The sequence below is a fragment of the Pollachius pollachius genome (assembly GCF_949987615.1).
Source record: "Pollachius pollachius genome assembly, chromosome: 15".
Taxonomy (NCBI): Eukaryota; Metazoa; Chordata; class Actinopteri; order Gadiformes; family Gadidae; genus Pollachius; species Pollachius pollachius.
In genome coordinates, this window is record NC_136948.1 from 14,989,520 (window position 1) to 15,010,257 (window position 20,738).

General features: G+C 51.6%; 1 protein-coding gene across 1 annotated transcript in view; it reads right to left on the reverse strand.

Annotated features, from left to right (window-relative positions):
* ralgapa2 (Ral GTPase activating protein catalytic subunit alpha 2) overlaps positions 1 to 20,738 on the reverse strand; it is a gene marked incomplete at its 3' end in the record, with an annotated part of 91,659 nt that overhangs the window by 2,873 nt on the left and 68,048 nt on the right. The window contains 3 exon segments of the mRNA XM_079752285.1: positions 4,909 to 4,924; positions 17,658 to 17,846; positions 19,493 to 19,651. Of these exon segments, the coding sequence (XP_079608411.1) occupies positions 4,909 to 4,924; positions 17,658 to 17,846; positions 19,493 to 19,651 (364 nt within the window).

A 20,738-nucleotide genomic window follows, 5' to 3' on the forward strand; every position in this document is an offset into this window, starting at 1 on the left:
TAAACCGGTGCAGTGGGCACTGGGTGGAGGTGGAAAGGAGGCTGCGCTGGTTGGGTGGCGAGGGTGAAAGGTATTTTGGAGACGGGGGAGAGACGGCACAGCCATAATCAGCTCACTTAAGTAAATGCGCGATGCTATCCGTGTGTAGAAATTGCTGCACAGAAATCAGGCGCTAATGTACGCCAGGGGGGAGAGAGGAGAGAGAGGGGGGGTCTGACTGCCCCCCCGCCCCTCTCTCTCATCTTCCTGCTCATCTCTAATTACTAAGCCACGGGCACAGCCTGTTCCCCCCTGCATATGCACTGTAACTTAATCAACGCACAATGACGCAGAAAAAGGACTGCGTTTCAGGAGCGCATATTAGGGCAACATGTCACACAGACACAGACTCTCTGACACCAAACTCGCTTTTCTGAGAGCCACTACCCCCCCGGCTGTTTTGTCAGTGAGTGTGGGGGGGGGGGGGGGGGGGTTTAGGCGAGTGAGTGTCAGGAAGGCGGTTGAAAAACAAAACAAAAGTTGGGTCTTCTGGCATCTTCAAAAGTCGCTTCTCCTCTAGATTCAGTTCAGTCATGGCAAAGATTGCTCCCTCCCGAAGGTGAATCAGCAGCCATCGCCGCACCGTCCCTCCATAAGCCCTGGTCCACTAGAGGAGATCAAGCCACTGAACAACGCAACAGACTCTGTTGATCCTAACCACTGTTATCAGGCCGATGGATTGGTGCACTAAAACTCCACCAGTTTGTCTTCAAATCAAGACTCCTGCCTCAGGATAACAGGAGAGCTGGGTAATGATGTTGATGTTTTGTCCTTGTCTTCCCCCCCCCCCCGACCCCCTCCCCTGGTCCTCCTAATAAACCACCGCCCAATTCAGCTGTGGGATAACTGTCATTTACAGCTGCCAAGCAACAGGGAGAGCAGACAGCCAGAGCGTGTTCCAGACCACTCTGGGAATTGCTGAGAAAGAACGGGGCCTGCAGCCGCGCTGCGAGCCGCTGCGTTCCCATTAGAGGGAGCGCGGGGAGAGAGGGTGGGGCCGTCTACGGAGCGTGTCTCCTGTTCAGGTCCAGAGGTGGTGGTGCTGGTGGGGCCGGTGGTGGTGGGGCTGGTGGTGGTGGTGGTCTGAAGGCTTGCTTTGATGTGACCCAACCGACCGGAACATTTTGAATGAAATTCAGAGACTACAAGTGGTGGAAATAAATGATTAGAGTGCAATTCCAATCCGACCCCCCCAGAGAAGACATTTGCATATGGTAAGGCTTTTCCCCAATCCCAAAAGGTTGTTACCCGTCCCATTATTTTGCCTCTGCAAGTGCTACTGTGGAAGATGCTTGTGCTGTTCAGTGTGTGTGTGTGTGTGTGTGTGTGTGTGTGTGTGTGTGTGCGTGTCTGTTCGTTATCAAAGTCCATGGCTGTAATGGCAACTATTCCTCAAGTTGAATAAAAAAACCCACATGGTGACAAATTCAATTTCCAAAATTGAATTCAGTTCAATTCTAGCAGAAATGTTTCTTTGTAGAAATGTGTGTGTGTGTGTGTGTATGTGTGTGTGTGTGGCGGAACAAACACTAACATCCCACTTGTGTATGCACACGTCAGCGTACGTACTTCCACATACGTGGGGCGGCATATCTATGTGTGGGGGTGTGGGGACGGGTGGGGGTGGGGTCGGGCATCTATGCATCCATATGCATGTGTGCGAGCATGTGGGTGTTGTCCAGATGGCAGCAAACGGGGGGGGGGGGGGGGAGGGAGGGGAGGCATAGGGGAGTGGTGGGGGTCAAGCATCTTTGTGGATCAAAGCCAAGGTCAGGGCAGCAGCAGTGGCCCATGTTCAAGGTGAATGGAGGCCTCAGATGGCTCTTCATCAGCAGGCTGCTCCAGCCCTACAGGACCCCAACCGCCACCGACAGCTCCTCTGTCCCGTCCTCATCCACTCTCTCTCTCTCTCTCTCTCTTTACCTCTAACTGCTACTCCTCGTCCATGTCTTGCTCCACAGGGACTTCGAGAGCGAAAATGCTGGTCAACTGGTTACCCCGCCAAAACCACCACACCCACCCAACCCACCATCTACCCAAACACACACACACACACATAATGTATGAGCATAATTAGTAGCCATTTCAGCACATACAAACATAAAAGCCCCCCCCCCACACACACCCACCCACCCACCCACCCACCCACCCACCCACCCTAAAAGGGCCTGGCGTAACCCTTGAACCAGTGTCTCTCCAGAGAGTAGCATCCTCGGCCACACCGGCCAGTCCCATCCCTTTGTGCTCCCCAGCTCCAACACCCCCCTGCCCCCCCACTCCAGGCAGACTTCACACCACTTCTGCCCCCTGACCCGTGCACAACACACTCTCTCACACACTCTCTTTGTACACTCCCCCCCCCCGACACACACACACACACACACGCACAAGCACACACACACACACACAAAGAAACCCCTCAGCGAGCGGAAAATGTGTTTGCATATATCTGCCGCTAGGACCCACTGCGTGTTGATTTATTCACACTAAAATGTGGATGAGATGGTTGGGCGGGTTAGCCAATAACTCACACTCCGTTGTTTCTACACTCGCGTTGGAGACGCAAATTGAGAACACACACACACACACACACACACACATGCATACACACAAACACACGGCTGAAGTCATCTGCAGATAGGGCCGCCCAGTGTGGGGTCCTCACAGGGGGCCGATCAGCCATGCAGTGCGTCAGAGCCCAGTCCTGGGGTTTAGACGTTTAGCCCCCTCCAAAGCCCCCAGAGGTCTGCGGAGGACTTGGAGGACCAGCACCCCGTGGAACCACCAGGGGGGGTCTCGCAGGAACACCGGGGACCAGATTGAGACATGAACCACGGTCGAAGGCGGAGCGATGTGGGCGATGAGCTCAATGACATTCATGATGTCATCCACAATAGAAAATAAACTGATAATAATATCGACAACATATCGACACGCTCATTGCAAAGTTCCTACCAAAGCATAAAGATTAGCAAGGGCGGGGCTAGGGGGGCGGGGTAGGAGCAGGTTGGGGGGAGGCGGCAGGAGAGGCACTCCTGCCTGCAGTCACTCAGAGCCGCGGCCAAGGTTAATCCTGTTTGGAGAAGCCCGGGCTAAAGAGAGCCTCTCCTGGTGAAGAGGGGACAGTTTAGAGGCGAGGTGGAGGGTGCCTCTAGGTGCTTGACCCACCTTACTCCCTTTCCCCTTCCCTCTCCAAACCCTCCCCCTCCCTCCCGCCCCCTTGGCTCTCCTCCGTCGGGCCCCCACATCTGTCAATTAACCTGGGCCAATCAGCTTGACCTTGGTGAGCAGAAGAGTCCAGGAGTAGCTCGCAGCCACATTGACTCCCTGCAGGCCCGTAATTGGCCAGTTAGGAGGGGGAGGAAAAAGGGATCGGGGGAGGGGAGGAGGGAGAGCGGGATGGTTTAGGGGGTGCCGTCGAGAGGTGAGTCGAAGGCGAGCAGAGGCAGGCTGCGGCGCGTGGCCGCTGCGTTCTGGGTGAGAGAGCGGCGTCGGCTTACAGCTGAACCGCACACGGTTTCGTATGTTCCTCCAAAGCCAAAATCAAATGTGTCTGTGATTATGGATCCACTGGGAAGGCATTCGGAGGCGTCGTCTATTAAGAAGAAATACCAACGTAAATGAATTGAGAAAATGTTGGGATTTTGATGGTGTTGATTGTGGTAAATCTTCCCATACAGTGCGGGAGGTCCAGGCTAGAAAAGAGTGAAAGTCTGAGATGGAGAGACACGGCACACCGTTCCGCCCGGTAACTCCACTGTCCAATGGTGTGATTATTGACAGTGATGCAACGCAGCGTGGTGTGACATCGCTGGGAGATGTTGTCGTTTCTGGGAGTCAGTGATGTGCTCAAAGTGTGGTCATTCAATATGGCAAGGGGAAAAAAAGGAAAAATGGCGGCAGATCGAACGATGGCGAATCTACAGAGCGGGAAATGGATAGGAGGATCCATAGAAAAAAAACTAAAAACTAGTGAAATAACTGTATCGAGCAAAGGGGGAAGGGGGAAGGGGGGGGGCATAAGATAGAGATAGTGACAGAAAGCAGGGGAAGAAGGGAGGTAAAAGAAGGACGGAGAAAGGAGGACAGGTGTTGATTGGCGCGAGGGCCGGGCGGTGAGTTCCAGCAATACCTGTTGTCACAGCGCGGCCCAGGGTGTGAAGCCTGTCTCAGCGGAAGGGCTTTGGAGGTGCGAGGTGATTATGAGAAGCAGTGCGAGGGAGGGAGGGAGAAACAGGCACAGGTAGACGGAAAGTAACTGGCAGAAAAAAAAGAGAAAGAGAAGGAATGACTCCATCTCTGTGAGACTCGGAGACCCAGAAGGAGTGGCAGGTGTTGCAATAAATTAAGCTTCAAGACAAACAACCAATCAGGAAGGCTTAAGAGACGAGGCAACGCAGAGTGTGGAAACGCACACAAGTAAGATGTGTGTGCGGTTGTGTGTGTGCGTGTGTGCATGTGAATACCTGTCATTTCCATTTACTTTTGAAGCTACGTAAACCCTGGTGTCTCATTATTATCGTTTTTTTTTCGCAGCAGATGCAGCAGCAAAATAGCAAGCTTTGGAGTGTGCCGAGGTCCCATAATGACAAGTGTGGGTGTTTGTATGTCCTGTTCCGTCAGAGTGCGTGTGTGTTCGCTGCGCTCCACAGACCTATACACACAGTCCCCGCTAGCAAAGGGGCTTTTCACCGAGTTATAACAAGTAGCCTAATTAGGAACAGGTTCAGGAAGCAGGTGTTCTCACGGCCCCTCCCCCACCCAGCGCACCAAAAGCAATCCGGTCCGACTGTAAGCCCAGGTTAATGACACCTCACGAGAGTCCCCCCCGCCCCCACTCCACCAAGTACCAGCGTCTCACGTTCCCACCTCTGACACAGTCCATCTGGGGATTCAGTAACAGGGGGGACAGGGCGGGCGGGGGACAGGGGGATTTACGGCGCTGACATCACCGCTGTGACCTGTGACATCATCCCTGCCCATCAGTGATTTCAGGTTTGACGGCGGTTTGCAGACGCACCTTTTTGAATGTCTGCCGGGCTGGCATGACCTGGAGATTTATGGGGCGACTGGTGGAAGTGAAGTTACCCATTTCCCCCTCGAATGCCATGCCCCTGGGAGCCCACCCTTCCCCTGGGGGGCACTAAATATCGATCGGCACTTCGCGACAAATCACGAGGCCAGCACCTCCACCGCGGCCGATGTTGGCAATAGAGCAGACATACTGCGCTGCAATGGTCGTTTGTGTAGGTTAACAGCGTCATCTATGGATGATATAAGCAACGAGCCGTCAAACTAAATTCCTTACCGGTAAGATCAGAAAAATACAATTTGTTGCGGCGTGATTCAGTCGCTGAAACATGAATGTAATTAAGGACCCTGGAGGGGGGGGGGGTGTGTGCTGTTGAGCGTTGGGCCTGGTACCGATCTCCCTTTCAAAGGAGCCCCTGTCTCCATTGATGAGCACTAACGGCGCGGCCTCAGATGTGAAGCACAATGGACAGACATGATTAATCAAACACAGAACCCTTTACAGTCAGCCAGTCCTCTCTGCTGCGCATTAACAGAAAGTCATAATACGATGAGCCACAAAAGGCTGCCGAGGGATGAAGATTAACAGATACGCTGGTGTGGCTGGGCTAGGTGCTACGGATCAGAGACGCTCTGCTCGGCTCGCTCTGTTGGCCAGGAAGACTAGACCAGTCTCACGCTGGATGTAGATAATCTGGGTTAATACATTGTCTTTATTGGTCTCTGTTTGCCACTATCAATTAAGTACCGATTAAGTTAATGGTTTAATCGATCAATTTGTGAATATCAGACATGAAGCCGACCATCCAGAGTTTAACAGCAAAGCCAAGGTTTACTGATAATGAATATCCATTCAATCGATCGAACAAGGGATGATGTCATCAATCTTTCGCATATCTAGTTTTCACATCAACCTGCATAGCTCAAGCAGAGCAAGTTCAACTACAGACCGTTTTACACTGTACAATACACTCTTGACACCATAATCGCCAGAGGAGCAAAGCCAAGTCAGGCTGAAAGCCGTCCCCTGATTTTTTTTTTTTTAACCCTATGTTAACACTTACCAGACAAGCACTAATTAAATATTTAAGCTAAACGGGCCATGGCCTCTGCAATTTTAATGATACTCCCTGCCGCATGCGAGGGCAGAATAAGAGCGGGGGCGCACAGGGAAAAGACATGGCGTCTCTATCAACCTCGCCAGGCGGAGACGTAGGGCCGACACTTCCTCTTGTTCATCAGTCTCATCGCTCCAATTAAGTTGTCTGGCCGTAGGCAGGAAGGCCAGGCATTTGGCGAGAATGCTAATGATGAATGCAGGGTTATGTATGACCACCGTGGCCCTGAATGCTCGTGGGGGGACGGGGACGGGGACGGGACAGAAGGTTAGTTTCCAAGGGGGCCATCGTGTATTCATTTGCCCTCAGAACCACATTTTAGTCATATTTCAATCAAATCCATTATGCGCCTCATAAAGACCGAGCTCTTATCCTAAAATTACATATGCAGAGAGCACTGTTGGGCCAATTTGTCCTCCAGATGAATTCGCCCATACGCTGGAAATTAAAATGATGACTGAATAGCTGCATGTTGGCGGAGTGCGCCGGCAATAAATGACTGTGGCTCATGACGGACGCAGAGATGACTGCCACAAGATTATTCTCTCCTCCCTGTTCTTGGTTTCAAACAGATTGATTCTCCACTCCCCGGGAGAAGCCCTGGGAAAGGGGGGGCGCCATCAGCCAAGGAAATAGTAACAGCGGTTTTAATGTCATTTCCTGCCTGCCATTAATTTCTTCTTATCTCTTCCTGTTTTTCTCACGTCTCAGGCTTCCATTTTCCCTGATAGGGGGCTTATGGTGGTGGAACAGGCCTCGGGGGAGGTGAGATGGGCTGGTTGAGGGGGCTGGGAGATGCCCTCAGACTGGGGGCACCGCTCCCTCTACCTGAATTATCACAAGGGATCTCAACAATGACAAAAGGGAATATTTAATCACACACACACACACACACACACACACACACACACACACACACACACACACACACACACACACACACACACACACACACACACACAGATAGAGAGCAAGAGAGAAGAGAGAGAGAGGGGGAGAGAGAGACACTCGCCCCTTGCACAACCATAGGCAAGAAAGAAAATAGACTTATGTGTTGGCAACAGCTTTTTCCTAATCCTCGCCCCGGGGCTGTATTGTGCAGTGAAGCAGGCTATTACATGGCAACAATTAGGGGGGCTGCAGCCCAACACCTGGTCGTCTCCCATTCTGGTCCTTCAGAAGCAGCTGACTGTACAGTCTCATGGCCAGGTGGCCCTCCTTCAATGACATTATCTAGTCACTCCAGGGTTAATCAGGAGCCTGCCGTTGCCCAATGGGCCTGCATGGAACCCCCATTCAGCCTGCCAAGCTTTCACGGAGAACGCCTGGGACGGAGACAATGTTGTTCTTAAAAAACACGTTCGACTTGCCTCAAATTGTTCAAACTTGGAGAGGGGAGCCCACATAATCAAATGGCGGGTGGACCGGGGCTGACGTCTAAGGGCCCCTCAGATTTGCGGCCTGAGGTTCCGAGGCTCGGCGCCCGATTGGCCAGCGCCGCCGCCCGACGGCACGCCCACTGTGCATCCTGCAGATTATAATGGAGCCTTTTCATGGCCGCACAAAAACAGATGGAGGAGCGGGAAGTGCTATACATCCAGGCAGACGGGTGACAATGGAAGTGGGGGGGGCACGGGGGGTTAGCATGGGGGGGGGGGCGGCAGCGGGGAGAGGGACTGGATTTTGTCAAAGTCGGCAGATACAAAAACAAGTGGGAGTAGTTGGAGCGGCCCTGGCTATATCAGAGCGCACAATGCCCCCCATTCCAAAGCCCCCTGGCTGGGAGATCTGAGGGTAAATAATGTTCATTAGAATAACAAAAGCTATAGATTTGTACCCAAATCTGCTGCAGTCTCATCAATAGTAATTAGAGGCTATACATAGCTAATGAAGGTGTGCACACCACATAAAAACAAAAGCTGGTGGGAGCCGTTAAAAAATATTAAATTCAACCCACCCCAGCTCGCTAGGACAAGTGCAGCTCGCGGACAAAGAGTGTCCAGCGATTCAAGCAGCAAACGAGAAGAAACTGCAAAAAAAAAAAAGGGGAAAAATAAATGAACAAACACAGCGAGAGACGCTAATCACATGTGACTGGACGCTAACTCTAATGTTATGATATGGTGGCTCAAAGCCGCCGCGCTAAGAGGGTTACATGTCTTGAGCTGATTAAAGGGGGGGGGGGGGGGGGGGCATCTGCTGTAAATAGTTGCCAGTTTCTAAAAAAACACTTTTTCTTTTTCCCTTCTCCAGACATCAAACGGGCGATCGTCGCGGAGCGCATCCGCTCGCTGACGCTGGACAGACACACAGACCTGAGCCAGTGTTCCTTAGTGCTCCTCGTCCAGCCTCGACCGCCACTTGACAATGGAACACAGACTATCAGCATTAACACATCAAAGGGGTGCGTTCTGCAAGAAGGAGCGCACAATGCGCAGCGATGCACACTTCAGTGTGTTTTTGTTTTTGTTATGGCTTTGTTTCGCCCTGCCTCTCAATGCATAAAATTCCATTTAGTGCAAAAATGCAAATGCTGCAGTGGGCACAAGGGGGCCCTTTAAAGGGGAGGACAATGGACACGGGCCAGAGAAGGAGCAGCCACTGCCTTTGAACTGTTTAAAGAGACATTAACGTGCAACTTATAAATAATCAACCGTTCCCTTCTTAAAAACAGCCAATTAAGTCTGTGACATTAAAAGCAACATGGCCTTCTGTAGACGGAGTGGGGGGGGGGGGGGGGGGGGAAATCAAATTCTCCTCTCATTATCATAAAAAGGAAGTGGAAAAACGAACGGGCATTTACGGACAAAGAAACCAATAATGTCACAAGGTGTCCTCTACAAAGGAGTCCCCCCTAAACCTCAGGCCACATCAGACGGCGAGAGATTCCAGGGGAAAGCGCTGAGTGACATTTTGATGACATTTCCCAGCAGCATTCAACACCGTCTCCGGCCGGCATCAGAAATATCTGTGGATATGCTTGAATGTGAAACAGCATCGGGGGGTGGGGGGTGGGGGCTCTGTTCAGGGGAGCCACTGATGAGGAGCCCAGGGCCGGGAGATTGAATGGTAATCACTGGAGCACAGATAATGGATGATTGAAGGGTCTTTCCACGCCGCTGTCCGATTTCAATATCAGAGAGGTCCTAGCATGGGGATTCTTATCGGGGACGGTGGGCCAAACAAAGGGGAGCCGGCCGTGAAATACGGTCTCCCAACACAGGCACACGACCAATGCCGATTAGCAGTCGGATAAAAGCACAGAAACAGAAAAACGGCGGCGGCGGCGGCGTGGGCTGGACAAAGGGCCGTCCGTTGACTCGCGACAAGAGAGCGATAGAGGGAGGCGGTAACACAGACAGAGACACAGAGACACACACAGAGAATTAGCACGGCCAAGGAGGAGGAGAAGGGGGGGACAACTTGAAGGAGGAAAAGGGTTTTGCTGAGACGGCTGGAAGTTGAACGGGGAGGGACCAACTGTTAGAGCGCTCCAGGTTCCCTCATTCTGAAGAGCAACGACGGACCCGGCAGCACTGAGAAGCTGCTACGTCGCCCCCACCCTCGCCCATTCAGCCGTGGCAAAACAAACCCACATATTCTACCCTCGCTCACTCGCACACGCACGCTGGGCATGAGGCTCCGCAGCGCTGCCAAGCCTATTGCAAAACAAAACAGAATTATTCCCATTTATCCTGGGATTTCCAAGTGCTCTAGTGTGCCAGAAATGCTCATTAACCCTCCCTTCAAGAACCCCAAAGACAAAAGAGAGCGGGGGAAACAAAACACAACTAATCAATGTGCACACACCCATTATGTGTGTGTGTATGTGTGTGTGTGTGTGTGTGTGTGTGGTTATTTGTATGCGTGTTTGTTTGTGTGCATGTGTTTGTATGTGAGTGTGTGCGTGCGAGTTTGGGGTGGAGCAGAAAGACGGGAGTTTTTCTTTTCTCCACACCCACACCCACACACACTCACTTAAAGAGCCATCACTTCAGCGCTGTCCACGACAGAGGCACGTCGCAGCAGGGAGGGCGGGCTGACAGCTAGACCATGGCTGTCACTGGGGTCAGGGGGAGATATGGGTGATGGACGGCTGGGTGGTGCAGAGGCAACACAAGTCACTGCATGCGTTTAGTTATTGGTTCATTTCTGTATTGATGGTTCACCTGCTGTTGTTCTTTGTTTTTATAGAATGACCTTTCCTAGTGCATTCGTAGAACGGTGATGTATCACTGTTCAACATTTCCAGGTTAGGATTCAATTTACTTTTTCAATTTTGTTTTATTTAATTTACCCAAAACACTCAAAACTGAATCAATAGGATTTGAATAATAAAAATGTATTGTATAATCTGTCCACCTGACAGTGACTAACAGCGCCTGAAAACAGCTCAAGAGGATCTATCTTTTCAGAGGCCAGTAAACAAGGTGGAAAAACAACCGTTTTTCGACCGTTTTGCACTGAGGACTTTAATAACAGGTGTAGGCTGGCATAACGACAGCAGTGAGTCACCACATGACCTCAACCAATTATCCCTCAAATTAAAAAATTACCCATTTCAGCGGCACCGAGCTCTTGCTGTCAACATACCTATGCTGCTCGTGCTTATGGCTCCGATCAGTATTCGTATGCATCGTGTCTGGTTCGTCACCCTCGCTGCTGCGCTAACCTCGTTCATCGGGGTCTAAATGATACTTAAATGCGTGTTATACGTGCATTTGAGGCACTTTAGGTTAATCAAGTAATGCTACCTGACACACTCTTGCCAACAAGCGCAACAGCAACAAGCCAAGCTGTCAGGGTGGCCTTTGTTTTTGCGGGGACTGACAGATGCCAGGCACGGAGGCTCAACAGACGGAGCACGCACAGAAGGGGGCAGGGGGCCGGGGTTCAAGTTAGAAACTACACAGAGTGGCCGCAAATGCTACGCCATTTTATTTATTTATGAAGACCTTTTTTTTTTGTGTGTGTTTTTTCTAACGTGTACAGACATGTTCTGTTCAGCCCAGCATATGGGAGAGCAGCATATGGTGACAAATATCTTGACTTTGGGGTGATCTTGCGAAGCGTATATCTTTTTTTCTCCCTCTCCATGGCTGAGAGGGGAAAAACAGGATCATGTTTGCTGTGTGTGAGGGGCGAATTCCAGCGTGCAATGCAGAGGGCAGCATCTGCGTCGGAAGCTAAAGATGAACAAAGATGGCTCGGCCTGCCTCAGACGCACACGGCCGGCACAATGCCCACATGCACATACACAAACAGGTATTCTCCTCTCTGCCCAAGGCATTTACAATACAAAGACGCACACAGAAACGAGGAAGCAAACACACACACACACACACACACACACACACCAGTTTAACACCGACAGTGTGTGTGTGTGTGTGCGTGCGTGTTCCAGGCGGGGCCTAGGGTCCCTGCTGTCAGCCGTCTGCTTCCACGCCTGCTCTACCTGTGTTTAAGAGGGGGGCCCGGCCCCCACGCCGCTCAAAGCTTTCCAGCACAGGCTGGCCGCCGCCCCCAGGGCTTTCAGTGCACTGGGAACGCCTTTTGTTACAGGCCGGGTGGGGAGAGGAGGAGGAGGAGGAGGAGGAGGAGGAGGAATGGGAGAAGGGAAGAGGCAGGGGGGGGGTAAGGGGGATAGTAGAAAAAAAAGAGTAATGCTATGAGTCATTCTGCATTAGCAGCAGGGGAGGGGAGAAAGAGTGGGTGGGTGGAGCAGGACGGAGAGAAAGAGACAGGGGGAGAGAGAGAGAGAGAGAGAGAGAGAGAGAGAGAGAGAGAGAGAGAGAGAGAGAGAGAGAGAGAGAGAAGAGAAAGAGAGAGAGGGTGGGGAGGGGGGGGGTAACAATACTTTTGTATGAAGCTAGACACCATATGCCATCCGAGCTGGACTGCCTCCTGAGTCAGGACTCTGGGTTTGACAGGCCCCCTCTGCCCCCCTCTTCCTCCTCCCCGTTTGCACCCCTACACACACACACACACACACACACACACACACACCATTAACTCCCTTGACTACAACTCAAAATCCCCCCCCCCCCCCACACAGAGCCCCCAGAAGTGGAGCTGTCCATTACTCTGCTTGTGCATGGGTTCCGAGTGTGTGTGTGTGTGTGTGTGTGTGTGTGTGTGTGTGTGTGTGTGTGGTGAATGGGGGGGGTACTCACAGTGATCTGAACACATCGGACATTGTGGTGAAGCCCTGCGTGAACAGCTGGTCAGCTGGAGACGGAGTGGGTCTGCGGGGGGGGAAGCGAAGGAAGGCTGTGCGCTACACTGATAATGGGATTAGGTTAAAACATTCAGTGGGGGAACTTGTGACCCCCCCCCCCCCCAACCCCAACCCCAACCCCAGTCCTTGCAGCCCCTTTTCTCAGTCCTGCGCAAGACCACTCCCTCCATCAAAGCCACTGCCGTTCCACGTCCAGTCGACGGTGGCAGACCTCCGACACCTCTGAGGCAGACCCAAGCCTCCCCCCGCCCCGTTGACCCACATCCTCAGGGCCGCTTCGCCGTGGTGAAGGGACACCAAGCAGAGACGCTGCGACGCACCAAGGGGACCCGCGCCCCAGCCTCTCCTCCTCGCCATCCCTTGCCTTCCCGTGGAGGGAGAGAAAAAAAAAAAAAAAAAAACACTTTTGGGCGACTCCCCTTAAAGGGTTTTCCATAAAGAGGAAGTTGGCTAGTTAAGGTTCATCCCAGCAGACACAGCCCCCGCCCGCCCCCCCCCTCCTCGGCGAGATACTGATTGGCTGGGCATCACACTGCGCTCGACCGAGCCCTGGGTGTCGCCGCGGCGCTACGGGCCACTGAGTGTTATCCATGAGAGTGCTGACAGTTATTGTACAACAGCTGGCAAATTAGACCTATCAGCCATGCTAAATAATGCAAGCGAGACAACAGTAACATGGCAGAGCCTATTCATGACACCCTATGGGGCGGGCGAGCGCGAGCGCGCGCACACACACACACACACACACACACACACACACACACACACACACACACTTCCTTCTCCCCATAGGTATTGCAGCTTATTGTATATATACATGCAGAAAACAATAATCACACACACGCTGTTGCCCTGACCAAGATCCGGAATATTAAGCAGCTCTGCGGGGGTGTGAGAACGCGGCCTGTACGGCTTCACACAGCGATGGTGGCCTCGCCTGGGAAGGGCAGCCACTGGCGAGGAGCATAAAAAGGGCTGAATGCAAAGAAATGAATCGCATGCATTTTCTGTCACTCAAATGTACATTTAAACCCGTTTAGGGCGGTCCGACCATGCTGGAAGGAGCTGCCAGGTTGCGGGCATGCTCAGTAGAGGCAAAGGGGTGGGGTCGGAGAGGGAGGGGGGCGGGCATGGCAGACTTCAGGGGACAGCTTTCTGGGCTCTTCTGACACGATAAGGCCTTTCTCCTACAGCCTTCTGTTGCTGCGCACACACACACACACACACACACACAACTAAAAGCCTAGCTCGCATGACTGGCCATTGGCAGAAACAGATTATAGCTATTGATTGCTGCCTGGAGATGAATCTGTGTGACTGTGTGTGTGTGTGTGACTGCGGCTGTGTGACTGTGTGTGTGTGAGTGAGGGAGATACGGTTTGTGCTACATGTACGTGTGTGTGTAGAAGCAAAGGATGGGGAGTAAGGGCAGCGTGCAAAAGCTATTGATTCTCTCAGGCAGGGAGGCTGCGTCTACAAATCAAGGTCAGTCCTGCTCTGTCTCACCTATTAGAAGCTGCAACCCAACACACACACACACACACACACACACACACACACACACACACACACACACGTTTCCTCTCCTTACAAAAACCCACTTTACACGGAGTGACGGATCAAAACACAACTGCCTGGTCAGAGCAGGGGGAAAGGTGAGCTGGCCAATGGATGGGGACATTATTGGGAGGTGTGGGTACACGGGGACAGCAGGGACACAACACAAGCCGTCCGGTCTGGGTCCGACACTTAATACAGGGATGGATATCCCACAGCGGTCATATGTGACGAAACGACCCAAACAACCAGGGGAGAGTGTGAACACTGCTGAGAATAGTTCCTCTTTGTTTATTCTTCATAAAAGCCACAATGAGGGAATGCACAGCTGAAGGACGCACTGAAGGATGGACACAGACAATACAGTTAGCCACACCACGCCAGGACAGCTGGGCCTCCCCATCAGGCTGATTAATTATAGAGGATACTTTACGAGTGCACTCAGAGAGTCCGCTGTCTACAAGACTAGGGAACACACACACACACCCACACCCACACACACACACACACACACACACACACACACACCGATCGGATGCAATTCTAACCAAAAGGGAGTAGGAGTAGAGGAAGAAAACAGACTTGAGACTAACGTACAGATATAGCAAAACAAGAGGGGGAGTTAAGGAGATTGAGAGAGCAAGATAGAGAGAAAGAGAGCAAGAGATGGAGAGAGAGAGTGAGCAAGAGGGGGAGAGAGACAGCAAGAGAGGCGGAGAGAGCGAGGCTCAGAGAGAGAGCAAAAGAGAGATAGAGTGAGGTGAAGAGAGAGAGAGAGAGCGCAAAAGAGGTGAACAGAGAGAGAGCGAGCGAGAGCAAGAGAGGTGAAGAGAGAGCGAGCGAGAGCAAGAGAGGTGAAGAGAGGGCGAGCGAGAGCAAGAGAGGTGAAGAGAGAGAGAGAGAGAGAGAGCGAGAGAGCGCAAGAGAGGTGAAGAGAGAGTGAGAGAGAGAGAGAGCGAGCGCACGAGAGAGCCAGAGAAAGAAAGTCTTTCTTTCTGAAAAGCCCTTGGTATAAGCCTGTGTTTGTGTGTGTGGTTGCTGGAGCAATGTGGCTGCTGGTCATTTTTCAATACCAAATCCAATTAGGTGGAGGGCTGCCACTAGGCCTGCGCCAGGCTGCTGGAACCCTCTCCAGCCCCGCGGCGGAGCGGGGGAGAGCTGCAGCACCACGCCGGCCTTTTATCTGGACACACCGGGGTCATATAGCCTCTCTTTGAAGAAATATTCAACTAATTACCTTGGAGAGTGGCCTCGCCGGCCAAGAGCAGATTGCGGATGGCAAGAGCATTGTGAAGGGGGGGGGATTTTCACATTTTTTTTTCGTTTAACATGGACACGCACACAAACAAAAACACACAAGCAAACACAAACACATAGCCACACACACACACGCTCATACACGCATCCACACATTGAAAAAATTGAAGAGGAACCCGTGGGCGTGCACCTGCAGGCCAGACGTGACTCCGTCCCTCTCTGCTCGGCCGCGACGCCGCTCCTGGAATAACACGCTAAGCTGAGTCATCAAGGGCGCCTCAGCGACTCCTCAGCCTCTCGGGGAACCGGCTACACAACAGCGGTGCCTCAACACCGCCCAACGCCCCTGTCGGGACTCGGCCGGTGTGTTTTTGCGAGGGAAAAGACAAAAAACGCTAAACGCCCCCCAGGCTGCTGTGGGCATTCCCTCATGCGGACATTCATCTCCCCTCCCCCCGGCCCCTCCAGCCAAGGAGCCCGCAGACAGACAGACAGACAGACAGCCTGACACCCGTGCTGGCAGTGGGCTCAGCTCAGCGTGTCCATTTATCTCCAGCGTATGCGAGCGGGTGTGTGTGTGTGTTTGTGTTTGTATCTGTGCGCGCATGTGTTTGTATCAGTGCGTGTTTGCGCGTGCATCAGTGAGAGTGTGCGTGTGCATGCACGCGTCTGTGTGTGTATCAGTGTGTGCGTGCGTGCGTCTGTCGTGCGTTTGTGTGTGTCTGCACATGGGACGGGGATGGCGGGCAGGTTGGCAGCCTATCAGAGGCAGTTCTCCAGAGCCTGGGACTTATCTCCTCTCACAGATCTCCTCCCTGTGCCGCCTGATGCCGAGGAATGCCAGGTAAGGCTCTATTAGCGTGGCTCGCGGCCCTGCCACCAGCCAGGACCGCAGAACCGCATTGAATACAGAGCCCCCCCCCCATTCCAATTGTCCAACCCAAAGGCTCTCAGTAGCAGGCAAGCAAGCCTTTACACCACCCCCCCTTCCCCTGGGGTTATACACTTGGCGTCGGGTAACAGACATCTGTCACTCAGAACGCCTCGAGGGACACACAGGCAGAGTCCCATATAGGAGGTGGGGGGCTGGGGGCTGTAGGGCCCAGGAGTGATGGTACTTTCAAAAAACGCACACACACAGACACACACACAGGCCTAGATGCTAATGCTCACACACGCACAGGCACACACAATCACAAGTGTAAGACAGAGAGCAAAGGTAAACAATGATGAAGTCTAGACCCAACCAAATTCAGGTCTCTGTTGAAAACAGAGATTCTTAACGGGACTCAAAATCCATATTAAAGAACAACCGTTGTAAATAAGGTATATGTAGATCTGTGATCAGAGATACAGGTCCGGCAAACCACTGTTCACCCACAATCTTACAACTCTTGGTAAACTCACAGTGTGGTACTGTCCTCACAACAATGGTTGCTCGTCACGCGGCCAAATGGAAACTCCTTGTGGGAGGGAGGAGGGAGCTTGGTTTCTATAGAAACGGCCGTGTGGCAGTGTGGTTCGGATGAGGCGGTGCTGTACATGCTGTCCAAGGAGGAGCAGGGGCATTATGGGAGATCAGGTTTCTCCCTCCAGGGGAAAGCCCCCCGCCCTCCCTCCCCTTTTTCCTCTCTCTCCCTCCCTCCCTCCCTCCCTGCCTCGACCCACACCCCACCAACCCTCCCCCGCCCTGGTGCTCCTGGCATTCACATGCTAATTCATCTCCATTGGTGATTACGCTCCCTTTAAACCAACTGACAACTACAGCTGGAGTCAGGCGTTTAACAGCACAGGGCTGGATGGGCCAGTGGAGGGATGTGTGTGTGTGTGTGTGTGTGTGTGTGTGTGTGTGTGTGTGTGCGTGTGTGTGTGTCGACGCATGCCGTTAGCATTTCAGCGATGCATAGTCTGTTTCATAAAACATCAATGATGGATGATGACACATTATCAGTGCTTCTCGCCCAACCACCACCACCACTCCCCCCCCGCCCGTCTAAAAAGGAGCCAAAAGAAACAGCCCAGTGCATGTTACTCCAGGCTTGCTCCGATAGCTGTATGTAAATGAGCCAGCCCGTAATAATCAGTGTCAGCATTCAGCCGTGCACCCTGGCCTACATGATACGCCGGCCACATGTCCAGAGATTGGTCGCACCACAACGTGTGTGACAGTGTCCAACCGGAAAGCCAAATGTATATTTATGTATATTTATATATATAAATATACATTAAATATCAGCCCTCAAACTTTTCATTTTTTACTTTACTTGTAATAATGGGACATTTCTGAACCTGGAATGAAGATGCTACAAAACCATGCAGAAACCGTGTGGAATCAGAATAGGCACATGGACATTTTCCACCGAGTCCCTGAGCTAGGGTGGCAGAGGGTCCAAACAACATCCCTCTTTCCCCCCCACCACGCTCCAGCCAGTGGCCCCAAAGCCCCACGACGGGACGCCCCGGGACGCAGAAGGATACAAGCTCTGGTAGAGAGTGAGCCGGGACTTGACAGCCCTGCTGGCGTTGATACAGGTGGCCCGCACCACACTGGGCAGCAGTGCGCCCGTCACAATGGCGCCGTTGAACAGGGGTCCGAAGAAAGGAACCTGTGGTGCGAGGAGGAAAGAGAGAGAAAGAGGAAGAGATTAAAAAAAACACAACGGCAGATGACGAGACGCAACCATTTTTCCTTTTTATAAAAAAATCATTGTGGGGGATTTTCAAAAACCGGAGAATTGATCCGACTTTTAATTTGGTCAGGGTGCATAATTGCAGACTTAAGTCCACTTACAAGCGGGCAGGGTTGATTAAAAATCTGATTCCGAGGCACCGTTCCTCCATCTGTTTTGGGGGCCAGGGTTCAAGTTGAAATTGGATTTTGCCTAACTTTGCATGACAACCACACATATCTAATGTGAATCAATGGCGGGTAAATGAAATTAAAATGACAATCAATATGAGACAATGCTCTCCTATTGAACTAGTGCACAAACACAATGGAGAAATATGCATGTTATCGGCAGCGTGTGTGTGTGTTTGTGTCCGCACACGCGTCTGTTGCTTCGTACCGGAGGGGGGGCCCTTAATAAGAGAAGCTGAATGGTCGTTGACCTGGAAGTGGACATGAATGTCAAAGTCCCTCAGATTGGCCCCGCTGTCTCCTCCAAGCAGGAATCCCCTCATTATGCACCGACACGATCCAGTCCACACAACAAATATCTGACCCAATGACCAAATCTTAAACCCATTTCTAAAATAAATGAAAACTTGTGTGTGTCACGTCATTCCAGTTACACATGAAAACCCTGTGAAAACGAAGGCATTGGCTCGGCGATGGGCTTCTAGGCCCACGCGGGCGTAGCATGGGCTGGCAGGTAAGGGCAGCAGGCAAGGTCGTCCCACGCCCTGGCTCCCGCTCTGCCTTGCGCCACGCCAGAGCCCCGCTTTACCCAACCCTGCTCCGCCTTCAGACGCGAGGCTGGAGCCATTGTTCAGACTGACCCCACAAAAGATAATCCACCAGAGGACCCTGAGCACAGAGCGGGTCCATATTGTCTTCTGGAGGTTTTTGCGTGCGACTCGGTCATCTCTTAAATCCGAGGCAAAGTGAAGGACGTGGTGAAGGACAAAATGATCTCTTTAGCACTGATTGACACCCGAGGTACTTCCAGAGGAAAGCATAGGCCAACCAGGAGCCCAGAGAACCAAGTTCCCGGATGGGGTTCGCTGAATGCATGTAAAGGATGGACGCTAGGCAGCAATGTAGATGTTGGGTGTAGAGGGGGGGGGAGGGGACTAGTGATGCCATCCCCTTTTAGATAAAGGCCTCGCAGTGTTTTTCCGGGAAGACCAGCGATGCGGCGAAATGCGTTACTCTAGAGTGGTGGAGATGAAAGCCAGATGAAGCAGGGACGTAAGCAGCGCTGAGAGCACATGCCCACAGTGAGGGTAATAAGAGGCTGCACGAGTGCGGTGAACTAAGAGGATGCTTCTGGAAGACCACAACCAGGCGACCAGTAGGAATCTATCGTCCAACAATGACCTCCATTGTAATGCGTGTAAAAGTGTCGATTTCATTATTCATTCCTTGTATGAATAAAGAACATAGATGAAGTATAAATGCAGAAAGAAAATGACATCCATAAATAACAATTTTTTAATTAATAACAAACGGAAATGTTTGGCTGTGATTTCACACTCCTTTCTCAAATGTCCCGTGTTTCATTTTGTCAGTGGACTCGTGTGAACCTACCTGGGGCTTCTTCATGATCTGGATGAAGAACATTTGGTTCTTCATGGGGTAGACGATGATCAGCACGTCGCCGAAGTCGGTGGGGATGATGCCGCGCCGGTAGTCCCTGGTGTGCTCCGACCACACGATGTGCACCTCGTCGTTCCCCAGGTGTCTCAGCTGTAACACACACACACACACACACATACGAACACACACACACACACACACAAACAAAGATGTTCTTTTAGGAAGAAAACAACCGATAGAATCAAACACCACAATGTGAGTGATAACACAGAATTCCCCCGCTACAACATGATGGAAACCACAGAGTTGTTAAGAGCAGCGGGGAGGGGGCACTATGGAGACGTAGACTGTAGATCGACCAGGGAACATAAAGCCTTCCAAGCATGCTTAGCCATTGTCATGTTCTTAATACAAAAGGTAAGACCACAGATGTTAGAGCAGGGCGGATTTCTTCCTCCCAATTCAATCACAAAGGTAGTTTGAATAAAACAGTCTTAATATGCAATATATCCATAGTTTGGACGTATTTGAGCTCCTTTTAAGCTTTTTCATTACAAATTCAAATTATGGACCCCAAAAAAAAAGGTTCAAAATTGACCATTTAAAAAAATAATAATTTAAATCCAATTAACTTTCCCCATATGACATCAAATTGCCTCCAATTTCCACTCTTTACACACACACACACACACACACACACACACACACACACACACACACACACACACACACACACACACACACACACACACGAGGCTGGCCCGGACAAAAAGATACACTTTAGGGCAGACAGGAAATTGACTGTTGTGGGTTTGAAATGGGCAAACCCGTTCCCACCCCCTCCTCTGGGCCAAACAAATGCATGTAAACAGCTAAATTATATTACGTGAAGAGTACGGGCGGCTAACAAGCAAGAGGCCCAGCTATTCCCACTCTATCAGTCCATCCCTATCTTGCGGTAGTATGCAGAGGGCCTCCACTTGGAGAGAAAAACATCTGCCAATGTACTGTGGGCCTAATGAGCCATTAAGAAAACATGCCCTCGCCACCAAAAATGCAATTAGCACATTCTATTATAAGCCCTTAATTATGGTAATACGGTAATGTTAAACAAATCCACGGCATGTTGATTACGCTGGCGCTTGCCGGTTCAGTTTGTCTGTCTGCAGATAAGCAGGTTCCGGGCAGGTCAGTCAACGGGGCGATTTGACGGAAAATGTTGAATATGCATCCGCGG